General features: G+C 50.5%; 1 protein-coding gene across 2 annotated transcripts; it reads right to left on the bottom strand.

Moving 5' to 3' along the window:
- Positions 1-291: 291 nt before the first annotated feature.
- On the bottom strand, positions 292-7,134 carry DHRS2 (dehydrogenase/reductase (SDR family) member 2). 2 transcript variants are annotated; one of them, XM_011990706.1, is made up of 8 exons: positions 6,963-7,134; positions 6,611-6,788; positions 6,048-6,149; positions 2,714-2,781; positions 1,782-1,833; positions 1,390-1,535; positions 1,059-1,114; positions 292-798 (listed from the first exon to the last, which is right to left on the bottom strand). In XM_011990706.1, exons 1-8 carry the CDS (start codon positions 7,100-7,102, stop codon positions 638-640), a joined length of 903 nt encoding a protein of 300 aa, XP_011846096.1. In that variant the 5' UTR covers positions 7,103-7,134; the 3' UTR covers positions 292-637. The 2 variants fall into 2 exon arrangements, with proteins under 2 accessions (XP_011846096.1, XP_011846098.1); XM_011990708.1 differs by having other exon boundaries at positions 1,401-1,535.
- Positions 7,135-14,596: the final 7,462 nt, after the last annotated feature.

The following is a 14,596-nucleotide window of genomic DNA, read 5'->3' as shown; positions in this document are numbered from 1 at the left end:
ATAACTGTTTTCTCTAGGTTCTCAAAGGCCTGTGTGGCCCAGGAAATGTTAAGAAGTACCAGCCTGGAGGACTCCTGGGAGAACCCCAGAATCTTTCCACCGTCACCCACCACCACCTTGCTGAGCCCCCAGCAGGCCCAGTTCAGATAATGGAGCACACACAAAGCCTTCTGCAAGGCAGCACACTCACTCCCACCTCCGTGTGTCTGCAACAAGCTCAGGGCAGCTGGCGGTAGAGGCCTCTTCCCACCATGCTGCCCTGGGCTCTACCCTTGACAGACGCTTCCAGACTTGAGGATAAATTTGAGTTTATTTTAGGGGAAAAAAAATGCTTAAAGCACAAATTACAGAGAGGAGGAGCTGAGAACCTTCAGAGGCCTGAGCTTCTACTCCTTTCCCTTAAGGTTCCTCCAAAGCAACAGCTCCATAAAATCCTTCAGCTCCCCAGCCCCACACCGAGAACCCCACATGTTGATTGGATCAGCCAAATCTACAACAGTCATGCAGATAAGTCCTAAGGAGAATACTGAAGGGTTTTTCTTCTCCCTTGAGCCTAGCATGAGTAAGTCCCCAAATTTCTAGTCTGGCAGAATGGCAGACCCTGTCTCCAGATCCAGAGAATCACCTAGACACCCCCTCAGGCTCCTGGGCCTGGGACCGCAGCTGCACAGCCACCCCCACTCCCCTCAGAGCCGAGAGGAGAAGCCTGCCACTGCGATGTTCTCCCCGGTGATGTAGCTGGCATCTGGAGAGCACAGGAAGGACACGACTCCTGCACAGTCCTCCGGCTCCCCAATCCTGGATGGAAGGAGGACACAGTGTCAAGCATCTTGTACTCTGATTCTGCTGCTCTGGGGCTCACGGACGATAGGTGGGAGTGGGCTCTATGGGGAACAAGGTGGACGCAACAGGGCTAATTGCACCCTCCAGGGCCATGTGGACTCCAGATTTCAGCAAAAAAGAATTGTCAGATGACAGGGAGGGGTCTGCTCTTGCAATAGACTCAACTGCTCCTGCCCAGCCATACACAGACCACCAAATCTCCAAATCCCACTTGCCTCTGCATCTGAAGACACTCCCTGAGGTACTTGAGGAGAGACTCATTCCCATGTAACTGGGGAAAGGGAAGAAATGAAAGAGTCAGTGCTACTAAAACAAGGAGATGGGCGGGGCCCCGGGAAGGCCACCAGGCAGAGCACCTAGGGCAGGTTTGCCCTTCTCAAAAGAAGGAGCATCTTCTCAGGATGGATGGACTGCACCATGACTGAGTTCAGAGAACAATGAAGACCTCAGTTATAAGCATGCTGACCTAAGGATTCAGTCACCCCTTTATCCCTTAGTCACTGGGCAGGGTTCCCACTTAGCCAGACTGGAAGATGGACGACACACCCAATCCTCACCACTTTGCTGAAGTCAGTCTTGATTACTCCTGGAACCAGGCAGTTTACCCGGATGTCCTTGGAGGCCAGCTCCAATGCCAGTGTTCTAGTGAGAGCCAGCAGCGCTGTCTTGCTGACATTGTAGACACCCAGCTCCTGGGAGGGGAATTGAGAGAGTGATTAGGATATGGGAGAGTGGGGGAAAGCATTGGTTGGATTTCTCACCTACAGGGATCTCACAGGCGCAGCAGCCGTCCCACCCACATGGAGACAAGCTCAGCCCAGGGCAGCAGGAGGATGGTGGGGGTCTGTCTCAGGCATTTTCTCTGTAAGGCTCTGAGGAAGAGGACAAAGTTGCCCTTCACCCTACACCACTGAGGAGCACAAGGACCAAGCACTTACCATTCTTGGAAAATAAGCTGCAACGGAAGAGACCAGGGTGACAGCACCCTTCCTGAGATGAGACAAACACAAGAGAAGCTGAAGCTAAGAGCTTACCACTGATGGTGATACCATCAGGCGGTCACTAAATGATGTAACCCTCACAGAAGCAACACAGGTCCTATTACTATCCCCATCTCAGAGTTCAAGAAACTGAGACTCAGAGAGGTTTAGTACCAGCCAATACATGGCAGAGCTGGGATTCCATCCCTATTTCTCATAAACACAATGTCCATGCTCAGAACCCTTATACTCTGCTTCCTCTCTTGCCGGGTGCTTGAAGGAGAGTGCAGGGTGGATTTGGTGAACAGGCACCCAAGGCTGATGGTGAGTGCCTATCCATGGGCAACCTCTAAGGAGCAGATGGGGTAAGGGAGACCTGAAGTGACGGTCAGGAATTTTCCTTCTACTGAAGACAGCCCCTAGCCAGTTCCTAAGGGTGTGTCTGTGAGGAGTACAGTCAGATCTGCAGGACCTAGAACACAGGCAGGGTCCCTGGAGACCAAGCGCGGGCATGAGGAAGGCTTTTTCCTATGGAGAGGAATGGGGCTAACCCTGTCATTGGTTTTAAGTTGGTAAGAACAGAGAGCAGGTAAGGTAACAATGACCAGCCAACAAGGTCAAGGAACTAAAGCATAGCCTTGTACCAAACCTGCTGATGTCAAGGCTAAGGAGACTATGCCTGGGCCCCTGGAATACTGCTCTCATCCTGCAGCCACTGGAATTGGGAATGGCAGCCACACAGAAGGTAAGGCAGGACAAGATAAGGGATGTGGAGATCCCAGAGAGACCTCTTCTGTCCTCCACCCACTACCGGCTGTGCTACTGACTCTACTTTGGTGCCCAACTCAGGTCCCCAACTCCCACTGGTCCCCACCTCCACCCTGCAGTACCTCTTCTCCATGTAGGGCAGCAACTGGCTCAGCAGCAAGGCTGGGGACTTCACATTCACATTTAGGATCTGAAATCAGAGCAAAGCATGGATGAGGGCAGAGACATAGTCAACCCAGGTCCTGATCTCATAAGACGCTTGGAGCCCTGTAATTTGTGCAGCAGACCCAATTTGTGTGCAGGTACGAGAAACTAATTCCCCTTCTGACTAGTGCAAGAGGTATTTCCAATTTGCTAATGGTTTCATAGGCAGGCAGGCTAAGTCACAGGCCTGTGAGCAGAGCCCTGAAAATGTGAATTGTTCAGGACTGACACGAGGAAGGAAATGTTCAGGCCTTTCAAAGAAAATGCGGACGGGGGGCAGTGGGTGATGTCTGTAATCTCAGCACTTTAGGAGACCAAGGTGGGAGGATTACTCAAGGTCAAAAGTTCAAGACCAGCCTGAGCAACATAGTGAGAGCCTGTCTCTACAAGAAATTTTTTAAATAATTGGCCTGTTGTGGTGGTGCACACCTGTAATCCTAGCTACTCAGGAGGCTGAGGCAGGAGGATCCCTTAAGCCCAGGAGTTTGAAGCTGCAGTGCACGATGATCATGCTACTGCACTCCAGCCTGGGTGGCAGAGTGAGATCCTGTCTCTTAAAAAAAACAGCAACAACAAACTGTAAGCAGAGGCCTCTGGAGAAAGACTGAAGACAGTCTGATGGAGCGGAAGCAGGTGCTAGAAGCAAGGGAGATTTCTGGAACAGTCTTTTTTGTCTCTCTGAGCTTTCATTTGCTTGTGCTCTCGCCTTGTCCCCATAGAATTTAAGGCATACTCACAATGCAACAGCATAAAACAAATCAAATAGGTACAATGTGTGAAGAAATGGAGAAAAGGAAAAATCGCAGAAAAATAAGAAAAAGCAAGAGTGAGGTTGGTGCCTACAGTTCACAGCATGTGATAAGGACTGAGCATTTACTCTATTATTTGGTTACCAAAACGCAGGCTGTGAAGGCCTACACACACCAGATTGTCGCAGACTTGGCTCTGAACTTTCCTGCAGCCAATACAAACAGGGAGACAAAACAGAATTGCCATTCTGGGAGCTAGATGTCTATGCTGATCCTGCTTGTGACTAAAGTCTGAATCCAGGCTAAGCCACACAGGTCCTGACACTCTGGAGGATCTGTCTGGTGGGTCTGGGAACAGGGGAGAAGTGAGAGAGGAAGTGGCAAGGAAAGATGCAGAGGCAGAGCCTGGGAGCTAAGGCAGAGCGCCAGGTGGGACTGACATGGCACCAGGAACCCCTCCTGCAGGGATCTATCCTGATTCAGGTCATCTGCATCCTGCATCTCTAGGGAATGAGACTGCACACCTGCAACTGACCAGGACTGTTCAATGTTTTTTCCACTCCCCGATCTCATGCCCACTCAATCTCTTGGATGTGGGTGGGGGAAATACTTAAGCTGAATGTTGCTGTGACCCATTTGACGACACGTTACCAGTGTAGGGGATGACCCCCCATGACTGCAAGAAGTGGCCCAGATGTCAGAAGAGGGTAACACTCTGAGGTCCCTAATAAGAAGGAATTGAGGATTAGGCCAGCTGTAAGGGTTTTCTGGACAAAATAGACCCCAACCAGCCCACAGGATATCTGTCCAAAACTCCATGTGCATCAGGCTGAGGTAAGGCCCCTCCTAGACTCAGGAACAAAACCCATGCCAAAGAAAAGGTGAGACTCCCTCCCTTGATGAAGAAAACTGCCCCATTAGAAAGTAGGAGAGAGTAGCTCTGTGTGCCAAGTAGTCCTGAGCAGAGAACTACCCATGAGCCTGAAAGAGGGTGCACACTGGAGTCACTGGGTAAGGAGAAGGATGGAGGTGATGTGGTTTTGGTGGTTTAAAACATTAGAGGTTTCCCTAATGGTGAAACCTGCTAGGGAGAAGGGGGGGTCTGCCTGGAGATGGCCTCAAAACTGGCTCAAAAATAAGATGAATGGTAAGGAATTCTCCTTACAGGACACCTACTGAAAACTGCATTTAGTTGAAAGCAGAGCATCTGGTAAATTCTAAACTCATTTTGTGACAATTTCACCTCCGAGGTGATGGCAGATGTGATCGGGGACGAGTCATCAATGATTTCTGTCCAGTGGTACAGAATCGCTCACTGAAGGCCAAGTCCTTGGAGAACAGGGGAGAATCCAAGAAAGTAAGGTCAGATTGTTGGCATCTGCCCTCAGCTTCAGGAGGGAAGACTGCAAACGGTTTCGAGAAAAAGAGTCATGATCCTGTGAACTGAGACACTAAACAGGAAAATGATTCAGGAGGCTTAGGAGACTGTCAGCAATAAAATCCCAGCTATAAACTCACAAATGATCCTTTGGAGGCATTAAGAATATAGCTAAAGAGCCTGGGGAAGCAGCTCAGCAGGGGCTGCAGGGAGCTCAAATTTCAGATCATCTCTGAGGATGTAGCCAAGGGCACCCAGCCAAGGGCAGATAGAAGGGAGGGGCCAGCCTGAAGATGATGTTGGCAAATGAGAGTGCAGGAGCTAAGGAAGGCAGAACACACTAAGGCCAGAAGGCAGGAAACACTTTGACCCAGTGCTTAGGGCAGAGTGGGGAATGCTCACAATGGCAGAAAGAATGAGATTCATCACCATGCATTCTGACAGAGAGAACAGGGAACAAAACATGAGAGTGAAAGGAACATAAGTCATTGGGGAACAATTGGGCCCAAGATGGGCTTCAAGGCATTTTACAAGGTCTCTCCCAGTCCCTTGTGGACCAGGTGGCAGAATCCTTAAACGGACTGGCAGCAGGCTGGGATGTCTAATCCCCTGGAATGCTGATGGCTGGATCTGGTCCTGACAGCAAGTTCTTGTAGACTCAATGAGGAGCCCCCTTCCAGGAGAGAGTGAGTCTCCGCAAGAGGCACAGGTCACCAAAGAAAAACACAGGACCTGTATCTTCCTCTACAAAAGGGTGCAACACACAGAAATGCTTGACTTTTACAGGGATACTCTGACTAACCATTCACAGCTGTATCCCTAGAGCCTGGAATGGTGGTGCCTGGCACACAGCAATAAATATCTGCTGAATGATTAAATGCAAAAGGGATGAGAAGAGAAAAGAAAGTGGAAAGTGCAGGGGCCAGATTTAAGAATCAACAAGCCAGAAAGTAGCATCCGGACACATTTTGGGAGACAGCTAGCCAGGCAGGACTACCACCCAGGGTCTGCTTCTCCAATAACCTCTGGAGGGAAACAGAGAGTCATGGTGGGCACAGGCATGCTGGAGCCCAGTGCAGAGCTGGCATCGGGACCTCAGCCGCCTCCCGGGGGCAGGCCTCTCACCTTGTCCCAGATCTGCTCACTGGTCCCCAGAGTGCTCCCCACCAGAGGGTTGACCCCTGCACAGCACACCAGGAAGTCGACGCCCCCACAGTGCTCCAGGGCCTGCAGAGAGGACTTGGGTGAGTGTGGAGATGGCCTAAGGAGGGCTCTCCCTCCCAGGGCAGTCCAGGTCATAGGGCCTTTAGGCAAAGCTTGCAGAGCAGATGCTTCAGCCAGAAATGGTTACAAGGCTCCTGCGAAAACCAAACTCTCCTGAAGGAAAGTGACGTAGGTGTCCCAAGGGCAGGCTCCTGGGGCCAGGCACCGAGAGAGGAAGGTCACTCTGGGGACCTCCCTCACCCCTTCAGACTCTTCCTCCACAATGATTCTCCCAGGGCCTGGGGGTGGGGTGAGGGTCCTCTCACACCCAGGCCACTTTCCCGAGGGACCTTCTGGGCAGCAAGGTCAGCCTGGGCACAGTCACGGTCTCAGGACATATTCTAGACCCCCTCCCAGGTCTGAGCAGTGAAGGAAAGGTTCTGCATTTTCCCCTCCCTGTGTCCTTCCACCACCTGCCCCCTCACTGTGGCCACCAGCCGCTCCCGGTCCTCAGCCTTCCCCACGTGGCACACAACGCCCGCCACGCTCAGTCCCTCCCTCTGCAGCTGGGCCGCAGCCCGGTCCACGTTCTGCTGCTTCCGGCTGCTGATGACCACGTGGGCCCCGTCCTGGGCCAGACGCCGGGCGATGGCAAAGCCGATCCTGGATGCAGAAATGGAGGGCACAAGTCAGCCTCAGCCTCTCCCCACTGTCCTTCCTCTACCCAGTTCTGGAAATCAGCAAATAAAGGTGGGTCTTGCTTTGAAACTCTGAGTCCTTGTGGAAGCCACAAGGACCCTGTGAGGGGTCAGGACCCATGGGCAATCCAGCACTCACCCACTGGTAGACCCTGTGACCACAGCTACCCGTTCAGCCAGGATGCCCTTCCGGTCTATTCCAGTGCTGCTCATCCTCACAGAAAGCCTAGCACAGGGATGAAACCAGCCCCGGTGGCCCCGGGCCACTGCTGGCAGCATGGTGGTTGGTGTCTGCGATGCTTCCTTCTGAATCAGGCCTAGGGCAAATAATCAGTTTCACTTATCACTGATGCCTCAGTGAGCATGAAGGTAATCTACCCTCCTCCTTTCTCCAGACAGACAAAGCCAGCAACAGAGAGTGGCAGAGAGTCAGGCTGGTTAGGGTAAATTTCAAACATGAACCTCAGGTCGGGAAAGCAATCCATGAACACTCCTAAGCTATAAAACTGGGAAAATTATTCACAAATTAAAATGTGAGACTCAACATTCGGTAGACACGGGTGATTTTTCCATTCATTGCATAGCAAACATTGAGCACTGGCAATGTGTCAGGCACTGGGCAGTAGAGGTGGGGACACCCTAGTAAACCACAGACTCAGCCCTGAACCCCACCCATGCAGCTTCCCAGTTAAATGAGGATGCCAGGCACCAACAAATAATTATGCCAGTAATTAACTGCTTCTGTGTCTGGAATTGGTGGGTTCTTGCTCTCGCTGACTTCAAGAATCAAGCCGCGGACCCTTGCGGTGAATGTTACAGTTCTTAAAGATGATGTGTTCAGAGTTGTTCATTCCTCCTGGTGGGTTCGTGGTCTTGCTGGCTTCAGGAGTGAAGTTGCAGACCTTCGCAGTAACTGTTAACAGCTCTTAAAGGCGGTGCATCTGGAGTTGTTCGTTAGTTCCGGTGCCTTCGTGGTCCCGCTGGCCTCAGGAGCGAAGTTGCAGACCTTTGCGTTGAGTGTTACAGCTCTTAAGGGCAGCGCGGACCCAAAGAGTAAGCAGCAGCAAAACGTATTGCAAAGAGGGAAAGAACAAAACTTCCACAGAGTGGAAAGGGACTCCAGCAGTTTCCCACTGCTGGCTCAGGTGGCCTGCTTTTATTCCCTTATCTGGCCCCACCCACATCCTGCCGATGGGTCCATTTTACAGAGACCTGATTGGTCCATTTTACAGAGAGGTGATTGGTCCATTTTACAGAGTGCTGATTGGTGCATTTACAAACCTTTAGCTAGACACAGAGTGCTGATTGGTCCGTTTTTACAGAGTGCTGATTGGTGCATTTACAAACCTTTAGCTAGACACAGAGTGCTGATTGGTGTGTTTACAATCCTCTAGCTAGATACAAAAGTTGTCCAAGTCCCCACCCTATTAGCTAGACACAGAGTGCTGCACCCTTGCCTCTCCTCCTAGACCACAAGGAGGACCAAGAAAAATTGGATTTAGTGGCCCTTATTGATGCATTCTCAAAAACCTGTTAGAGTCCTAAGCATTCTCCTGTTAGTATTGGGACCTTACCCATGTCCTATAATGATGTTATGCCCCAAAAATGAATTGTAGGGCCATACCCTGAGGGAGGAAAGAGATCTCCAGGGTTGGAAGAGTGACACCTTTTGTCCTCACTTATATGAAAAGGAAGGATACAATTTCTGAGATTCCCCATATCCTAGTTTCAGGAATAGCTTTTGTTAGGCCTGCTTGTCTGAGGAGGGATCCTAAAATCCCAGATAGTCCCCCCTACCATGGGGCTTTGGGCAAAAATTATATCTTTCTGATTGGTGAGCCCAGATGCCTAAAGAAGGTAACAGAGTCCTGAAATTTATACTAGAAATCATTCTTATAGGAGAAACTAGAAAAGCACCAGAGACAGGGAGTGGTTTTTTAGAAGCGGGACTAGCCTTGGAGAAGAGAGGCAAGAGGAAGTATGTCTGGCAGGCATTAGGACCCAGGGGACAAGGGTCAGGATAGATAGGACAGATGGGCGAGTCTCACTTGAGCGACATGCCTTTAAGAATTCCGCTCGTGGCCACAGGGTCAACCAACTTGTTGGGACCCCAGAGCTGAATGGCTTTCCTCTCTGTCGACCTTCAGCTCAGCCCAGAAGTACAGGAAAAGCAGAAGCTGCTTCCAGGCAAACCAACCTTCCCAACTCCAAAGAGTTGGGGGTTGTTAGAGAGCCCTTTCCCAGAAGGCCTGACACCCATGTCTTTAGTCCAGCGGCTGCACTAGTCGCTTTTAACTGGCCAACAGGTGCCCGGTATTTAGCTCCCAAACTCTAAGGAAAAATAGGACAGAACAGGAAGTGAAAGGGGTCTGATGGTACTCACCACTTGGTGATAGTCTCCCAGCTTGGTGATAGGCGATGGTCTCACCACTTGGTGATAATCTCACCGTTTGGCGATAGGTGATAGCCCCTTTGTGGTCACCAAAATGTGTTTGGAATTGGTGGGTTCTTGGTCTTGCTGACTTCAAGAATGAAGCCGTGGACTCTCAGGTGAGTGTTACAGTTCTCAAAGATGGTGTGTCCGGACTTGTTCGTTCCTCCTGTCCAGAGTTGTTCGTTCCTCCCAGTGGGTTTGTGGTCTTGCTGGCTTCAGAAGTGAAGCTGCAGACCTTCACAGTGAGAGTTTCAGCTCTTAAAAGTGGCACGGACGCAAAGACTGAGCAGCAGCAAGATTTATTGTGAGGAGCGAAAGAACAATGCTTCCACAGCATGGAAGGGGACTCGAGTGGGTTGCCACTGCTGGCTCAGGTGGCCTGCTTTTATTCCCTTATGTGGCCCCACCCACATCCTGCTGATCGGTCCATTTTACAGAGACCTGATTGGTCCATTTTACAGAGAGCTGATTGGTCTGTTTTACAGAGAGCTGATTGGTCCATTTTGACAGAGTGCTGATTGGTGCATTTACAATCCTTTAGCTAGACACATAAGTTCTCCAAGTCCCCACCAGATTAGCTAGACACAGAGTGCTGATTGGTGCATTTACAAACCTTTAGCTAGACACAGAGTGCTGATTGGTGCGTTTACAAACCTTTAGCTAGACAGAAAAGTTCTTTAGGTCCCCACCTGACCCAGAAGCCCAGCCAACTGCACCTCTCAATGGCACTCTCCATGGGACTTTGCAGCACCTAGCCAGGGCACTCCGGCAGCCCAGAGAGAGCTCATCCCCCGATCAAGACCAGCAGGTGCCAGCCTGTGCTGGTTCTGGGTGAGTGCAGGGCTGAGCCCATGCCCACCCGGAACCCGCGCTGGCCCGTGAGTCCCACGTGCAGCCCCAGCTCCTGCCCACACCTCTCCCTCCACACCTCCCCATGAGCAGAAGGAGCCAGCTCCAGCCTCGGCAAGCCCCAGAGGGGACCCCACAGCACAGCAGTGGGCTGAAGGGCTCCTTGAGCATGGCCAGAGTGAACACCGAGGTGGAGAGTGAGTGACGGCTGTTGGCATGTTGTTACCTTTCACTTCTAGCTGAAAAAGCAAAACCAACAGAAACTCTCATTCACTGCTGGATACAGGGTAAGTACAATTGAAAGGTAACAATGTACTAGGAGCCCTCACTCTCAGTGCTTCCTCAGCCTCGGTGTCCACTCTGGCGGCACTTGAGGAGCCCTTTAGCCCACCACTGCACTGTGGGAGCCCCTCTCTGGGCTGGCCAAGGCTAGAGCCAGCTCCCTCTGCTTGTGGGGAGGTGTGGAGGGAGAGGCATGGGCGGGAACTGGGGCTGCATGCAGTGCTCACAGACCGGTGCGAGTTCCTGTGGGTGCAGGCTCAGCAGGCCCCACACTCAGAGCAGCCAGCCGGCACTGCCGGCCCAGGGCAGTGAGGGGCTTAGCAGCTGGGCCAGCAGCTGCCGTGGGTGCACTGGGTCCCCTAGCAGTGCCAGCCTGCCCCTTGCTCCACGGCACTCGGTCTCATCAACTGCCCAGAGGCTGAGGAGTATGGGTGCATGGCGTGGGACTGGTGGGCAGCTCCACCCGTGGCCCTGGCACAGGATCCACTAGGTGAAGCCAGCTGGGCTCCTGAGTCTAGTAGGGACTTGGAGGACTCTTGTGTCTAACTAGGGGGTTGTGAATGTGCCAATCAGCACTCTGTGTCTAGCTCAGAGTTTGTGGATACACCAGTCAGCACTCTGCGTCTGGCTCAAGGTTTGTGAATACACCAATCAGTGCTCTGTGTCTGGTTGACCTAGTGGGGACTTGGAGAACTTTTGTGTCTAGCACTCTGTGTCTAGCTCAGGGTTTGTAAATACACCAACCAGCACTCTGTGTCTAGTTCAGGGTTTGTAAATACACCAGTCACTACTCTGTATCTAGTTAACCTAGTGGAGACTTGGAGAACTTTTATGTCTAGCTAGAGGATTGTAAATGCACCAGTCAGCACTCTGTGTCTATCTCAGGGATTGTAAATGCACTAATCAGCACTCTGACAAAATGGACCAGTCAGCTCTCTGTAAAATGGACCAATCAGCTCTCTGTAAAATGGACCAATCAGCTCTCTGTAAAATAGACCAATCAGCTCTCTGTAAAATGGACCAATCAGCAGGATGTGGGTGGGGTCAGATAAGGGAATAAAAGCAGGCTGCCCAGCCAGCCAGCAGCAACTGTCTCGGTTCCCCTTCCACACTGGTGGAAGCTTTGTTCTTTTGCTCTTTGCAATAAATCTTGCTGTTGATCACTCTTTGGATCCATGCTGCCTTTATGAGCTGTAACACTCACCACGAAGGTCTGCAGCTTCACTCCTGAAGCCAGCAAGACCACAAACCCACCCACCGGGAGAAACGAACAACTCCAGACGCACCACCTTTAAAAGCTGTAACACTCACCATGAAGGTCTGCAGCTTCACTCCTGTCAGAGACCATGAACCTACCAGAAGGAAGAAGCTCCAGACACACCTGGACATCTAAAGGAACAGACTCTGGACTACCATCTTTAAGAACTGTAACACTCACCGCGAGGGCCCATGGCTTCATTCTTGAAGTCAGTGAGACCAAGAACCCACCAATTCTGGACACATAATCACTTCGGGAAATGATTTGGCGTTATATGGAGAAGTTGAAAATATAGATCTCTGACTCTGTAGAGGGAACTAGCATCCTACAGAAGGGAGGTCATGTGTGCACCAAGACACTGTACACACACGTTCACAGAAGCCTGCTTAGAATGTTCCAAACTGGAAACAAGTCTGTATTAGTTTGTTTTCACACTGCGATAAAGAACTACCTGAGGCCAGGCACGGTAGCTCACACCTGTAATCCCAGTACTCTGGGAGGCCAAGGTGGGCATATCCCTTGAGCTCAGGAGTTTGAGACCAGCCTGGGCAACATGGTAAAATCCTGTCTCTACAAAAATTAGCTGAGTGTGGTGGTGTGCACCTGTAGTCAACTACTCAGGAGCCTAAGATGGGATGATTGCTTGAGCCCAGGAGGTCAAGGCTGCAGTGAGCTGAGATTGCACACCATACTCCAGCCTGGGAGACAGGGCAAGACCCTCGCTAAAAAAAAAAACCCTACCTGAGACTGGGTAATTTATAAAGAAACGAGGTTTAATTGACTCACAATTCCACAGGCTGCACAGGAAGCAAGGCTTGGAAGGCCTCAGGAAACTTACAATTAGGGTAGAAGGTGAAGTGAAGCAGGCAGGTCTTACACAGCTGGAGCAGAGCAAAGCAGGAGGTGCTACACGCTTTTAACAACCAGATCTCATGTGAACTCACTGACTATCACAAGAACAGCAAGGGGGAAATCTAACCCCCATGATCCAATCACCTTCCACTAGGCCCCCTCCTCCAACAATGGAGATTACAATTCGACACGAGACTTGGGCAGGGACACATACCTAAACCATATCAAAGTCTATATGCCTATTAATGGTGGAACGCATAAACAAATCATGTTGCATTTCTATAATGGAATACTGTCCAATAATGAAAATGAATGAACTGAAGCCACACTGAACAACATAAAGGAATCTTAAAAAAATATATTGTTGGTCCTGGAGCAAGATGGCTGAATAGGAACAGCTCCAGCCTCCAGCTCCCAGCATGAGCAACACAGAGGACGGGTGATTTCTGCATTTTCAACTGAGGTACCGGGTTCATCTCACTGGGGAGTGCTGGATAATCAGTGCTGGTCAGCTGATGCAGCCTGACCAGCGAGAGCTGAAGCAGGGCGAGCCATCGCCTCACCTGGGAAGTACAAGGGGAAAGGGAATCCCTTTTCCTAGCCAAGGGAAACTGAGACACACAACACCTGGAAAATCGGGTAACTCCCTCTTTAATACTACGCTTTACCAAGGGTCTTAGCAAACAGCACACCAGGAGATTATATCCCACACCTGGATGGGAGGGTTCCACGCCCACAGAGCCTCCCTCCTTGCTAGCACAGCAGTCTGAGATCTAACTGCAAAGTGGCAGCGAGGCTGGGGGAGGGGTGCCCGCCATTGCTGAGGCTTAAGTAGGTAAACAAAGCTGCCAGGAAGCTCGAACTGGGTGGAGCCCACCGCAGCTCAAGGGGGCCTGCCTGTCTCTGTAGACTCCACCTCTGGGGACAGGGTATAGCTAAACAAAAAGCAGCAGAAACCTCAGCAGAGGTAAAGGATCCTGTCTGACAGCTTTGAAGAGAGCAGTGGATCTCCCAGCATGGAGTTTGAGATCTGAGAATGGACAGACTGCCTGCTCAAGTGGGTCCCTGACCCCTGAGTAGCCTAAGTGGGAGACATCCCCCACTAGGTGCAGACCAACACCTCATACCTCGCTCAGTGGGGTACACCCCAGAGACAAAGCTTCCAGAGCAAGAATCAGACAGGAACACTCGCTGTTCAGCAATATTCTGTCTTCTGCAGTCTCTGTTGCTGATACCCAGACAAACAAGGTCTGGAGTGGACCTCAAGCAATCTCCAACAGACCTACAGCTGAGGGTCCTGACTGTTAGAAGGAAAATTGACAAACAGAAAGGACACCCACACCAAAACCCCATCAGTTCGTCACCGTCATCAAAGACCAACGGCAGATAAAACCACAAAGATGGGAAAAAAGCAGGGCAGAAAAGTTGGAAATTCAAAAAACCAGAGCACATCTCCCCCTCCAAAGGAACACACCTCATCGCCAGCAACGGATCAAAGCTGGACAGTGAATGACTTTGACGAACTGAGAAAGAAGGTTTCAGTTGATCAAACTTCTCAGAGCTAAGGAGGAACAATGTAACCAGTGCAAAGAAAGTAAAAATCTTGAAAAAAGAATGGAAGAATGGATAACTAGAATAATCAATGCAGAGAAGGCCATAAACGAACTGATAGAGATAAAAACCATGACATGAGAAATACGTGACAAATGCACAAACTTCAGTAATCGACACGATCAACTGGAAGAAAGAGTATCAATGATTGAAGATCAAACAAATGAAAAGAGCGAGAAGAGAAGTCTAGAGAAAAAAGAGGAAAAAGAAATGAACAAAGCCTCCAAGAAATATGGATTATGTGAAAAGACTAAATCTACGTTAGATTGCCTGAAAGTGAGGGGGGAAATGGAACCAAGTTGGAAAACACTCAGCAGGATATCATCCAGGAGAACTTCCCCAACCTAGTAAGGCAGGCCAACATTCAAATCCAGGAAATACAGAGAACACCACAAAGATATTCCTCGAGAAGAGCAACTCCAAGACACATAATTGTCAGATTCACCAAAGTTGAAATGAAGGAAAAAATGTTAAGGGCAGCCAGAGA

The sequence above is a fragment of the Mandrillus leucophaeus genome, unplaced genomic scaffold (assembly GCF_000951045.1).
Source record: "Mandrillus leucophaeus isolate KB7577 unplaced genomic scaffold, Mleu.le_1.0 Scaffold380, whole genome shotgun sequence".
Taxonomy (NCBI): domain Eukaryota; kingdom Metazoa; phylum Chordata; class Mammalia; order Primates; family Cercopithecidae; genus Mandrillus; species Mandrillus leucophaeus.
Note: the sequence above shows the minus strand (reverse complement) of the source record. Positions and strands in the feature narration are given on the sequence as shown.

Coding starts and splice junctions, on each gene's coding strand:
- DHRS2 (XM_011990706.1), bottom strand. CDS start 7,102: ATGCTGCCAGCAGTGGCCCGGGGCCACCGGGGCTGGTTTCATCCCTGT. Junction 1,536..1,781: donor CAGCTTATTTTCCAAGAATG/GTAAGTGCTTGG, acceptor TTCCCCTCCCAG/GAGCTGGGTGTCTACAATGT. Junction 1,115..1,389: donor AGCAAAGTGGTGAGGATTGG/GTGTGTCGTCCA, acceptor CCCTTTCCCCAG/TTACATGGGAATGAGTCTCT.